At 39.1% G+C, this 2,975-nt stretch overlaps 1 protein-coding gene across 1 annotated transcript in view; it reads right to left on the bottom strand.

The window, feature by feature from the left end:
- The window catches only part of LOC118333229 (transcription factor COE3-like), a 46,703-nt gene that overhangs the window by 22,544 nt on the left and 21,184 nt on the right, over positions 1-2,975 (bottom strand). The window contains exon 7 of the mRNA XM_035668782.1: positions 1,304-1,385. Coding sequence (XP_035524675.1) covers positions 1,304-1,385 — 82 coding nt within the window. The remainder of the gene's footprint in view (positions 1-1,303; positions 1,386-2,975) is intronic.

Below are 2,975 nucleotides of genomic sequence, written 5' to 3'. Positions count from 1 at the left end.
TCTGTCTGTCTGTCTGTCTGACCTGCAGAACTACAGACATTCCCATCAGCCTCAGCTCTACTTTGTGTTTTTACTGCTAATTTGCTAATGTTAGCATTATGAATGTTAGCATTTAGCCTGTCTACAGCTTCCTTTTCTTCATCACTTGTTCAAACTGCTGTTTTATTTTTCCTTATTTTTCCTTTATTCTCTTTTATGTTTTTCATGTTCATTTTGTTTTACTTTCATTTCTTATTGTTTCTTCCTTTATTCTTTATCCTCCTCCTCCTCCTTCTTACTGTCTTTAAAGGGATAACAGGGCTGATCAATAGTGAGAGGATCAATCACAGACTGATAATCTGTCGGCTGATTCTTGTTGTGAAGTGTTTAATTAATTAATGAGTGAATGAATGATTTAAAGTGTCAGCTGTTAATCTGTATGAACACTCGAGTTTAACACTGACTGATTAATGTATAGAAGACAATTAGTGCCAAATTATTTATTAAGTTTAAAGATAAAATCGACTTGAAATGTTTGGCCCTCCTCGTCTTCCATTCCAATGTGACATAATGAACCATTTATAATCTTGTCACACAGCAGGAGATATTTATTGTGCTGAAGGGACAAAACAAACACTGATGTAGATACATATATGCTTGGAATGGAGGGTGAGGCGTGGTGGTTGCAATCTGCAACTTCACCACTAGAGACCACTTAATTCTGCACGCTTTATTTCTGTCAGTTAATTCATTCATTATGGTTGTAAACAGTGTTTAGAGTCTACACAGACTGTAATAAGTTATTTTAAGATAAGATTAAATATTGGTAAATGTCAGGAATCTTTAATGAAAAGTCTGAATCCTGATTTGTTTCAGAATATAAATAAAAATATTTCCTTCCTGAGGATCAGAGACACAAAAACACTTCCTGTGTTTAACAAAATAAAGGCAGGAGGGAAGGTGAGACAGACAGACAGGCAGGCAGAGCGACAGTTCCGTGTTGACCTCTCATATTATATCTGCAAAGCAATAAGCTTCGGGCCGCCCCTCTGCAATGCATTCTGGGTAACGCAGGTCCTCCGAAGCTATGTCCTGCCCTTTGGGGAAATGAATTCATCTGTGTGTGTGTGTGTGTGTGTGTGTGTGTGTGAGCAGCAGCTCGAGTTTTGGACTTTTTTAGATGGTGAGGACATTTTGGTCAGTCCTCCCTTCAACAGATCTTCACAGGCCGGTCTGAGGGTCCGGACCTGGTTTTAAGGTTTAGGGATCCATTATGTCAATGAGGGTCCTCAGAAGTACAGAATCACAGACGTGTGTTTATTACCTGAAACCTCCTCATGTCTCGTGGGTTTCCAGCGTTCTTCAGACAGTTCTGGTTACACTTGAGGAAGAACTTGAGGAAGAACCTGCACACACACACAAAGACACGAGGAAAATAATGACTACAATAAATCATCAACAGCAGCACAAACTGCAGCACAAGTAAATTTTGTCAGTTCACAGTGATATTAGAGCTCTCAGTATTTATAAAAGTAAATTAAAAACCTGTTTTTAATCTGGCTTTTACTTTGGAGCAATGTTAGTTTTTAAGTTTTAATCTTTGTTTTTTTACATTATTTGTCTCCCTGGTGTTTATTTAAATGATTTACATTTTATTGTTTTTATTGTATTAATTTTTCGCCTTGTATAATTTCATTTATGGTTCAGTTTGCTTTGTGAAGCACTTTGGGCTGTAAGCTGCTGTATTAGGTTGAGTTAAGACACGGGGAGTAATAGATTACATGTAACTTCAAAAAGGATACAAAGAAGGTAACTGTAATCATTACAGTTAAAGAGAGAAAGACGTAATCAGATTACAGTTACAGTTAGTAAAAGTGAACAGTTTTTGGTCACATTGTTTCTGCTCTCTTATGGTATATATCAATACTAATCAATCGTCTTTATTTGCATGTTTGGCGTTGAGGTATTTTAAAAAGTATCAAAGTAATCAAGTTACTTTAATATTGTGATACTTGAATTAGGTTATTAGCCCTCCCAACCCTGCAAATGAAAAAATATGGGGTACTTTGTAAAGAATTCCAACTAATCAGAGGATAAAAATTAAAATCAGATCTTTGGCACAAACTGAAGGAACGCGAACGCGATTCATCGTATCGAATCATAGAAACAAACTGAGGATAATGTCAGTCAGTATGCAGACGATCCGATGTTCTACATTCCAGAAGGAACCAAACTGCCCCTCTGTTAACGTAAAGAGGCTAACAGTGTTAGCTTTCTGTTTGCTGCTGTTGATGTCCAGTGTGATCAGAAATCTTTCATGTGAAGGTTGAGCACAGAGTAAGGGCAGATTGTGGGTAGCTGATGTTAGCAGGGGCATTAGGGACACACAGCGGGGTATAACTGCTGCCCTGCTACTGGCTGTCTGATGGTTTGTTGCAGTGAAATCTGCTGTTCATGTTTCAGACAGACACACACAGAGACGGCTGTATGTTGGGTTAATGTGTATTACACAGAGTAAACACAGAGGACACACTGTCTGCGTCCCAGGAGAGACGGAGGGATGAAGGAGAGATGAACAGCTGCAGCCACACATCCAACCTCAAACACCTCTTCTTTTATTTTGGCAGATGTGTTTGTTTCTTCCTGTTTATTGTTTACTAGTTGATGTTTACGTGTACATCAGATAATCAGGAAACGTCCGCGTGTGCAGAACCTCATTTGATGTTTCACGAATTTAAAAGACAACAGCCAAGTGTGTGTGTGTGCCACAGCATCACCGCGGTTTCCATGGTGACGGGTTGTAAACACACAAACAGAAGGACAAAAAGACAGAACTCTCTCTCAGGCGATGTTTTCAGTCTCTGGAGGGGCTCTGCAGTATTGATTACCCAGCATTCCTTGCTGCTCGTCTCTAATGAGCCTACAGAAGGACAAAGTGCTGACACTGAAACACACACACACACACACTGAAACACACACACACACACTGAAACACA

Source organism: Morone saxatilis, unplaced genomic scaffold, assembly GCF_004916995.1.
Source record: "Morone saxatilis isolate NCDOM2014 unplaced genomic scaffold, NCSU_SB_2.0 Contig1, whole genome shotgun sequence".
NCBI classification, from domain to species: domain Eukaryota; kingdom Metazoa; phylum Chordata; class Actinopteri; family Moronidae; genus Morone; species Morone saxatilis.
This window is presented reverse-complemented; position numbering and strand designations above follow the sequence as displayed.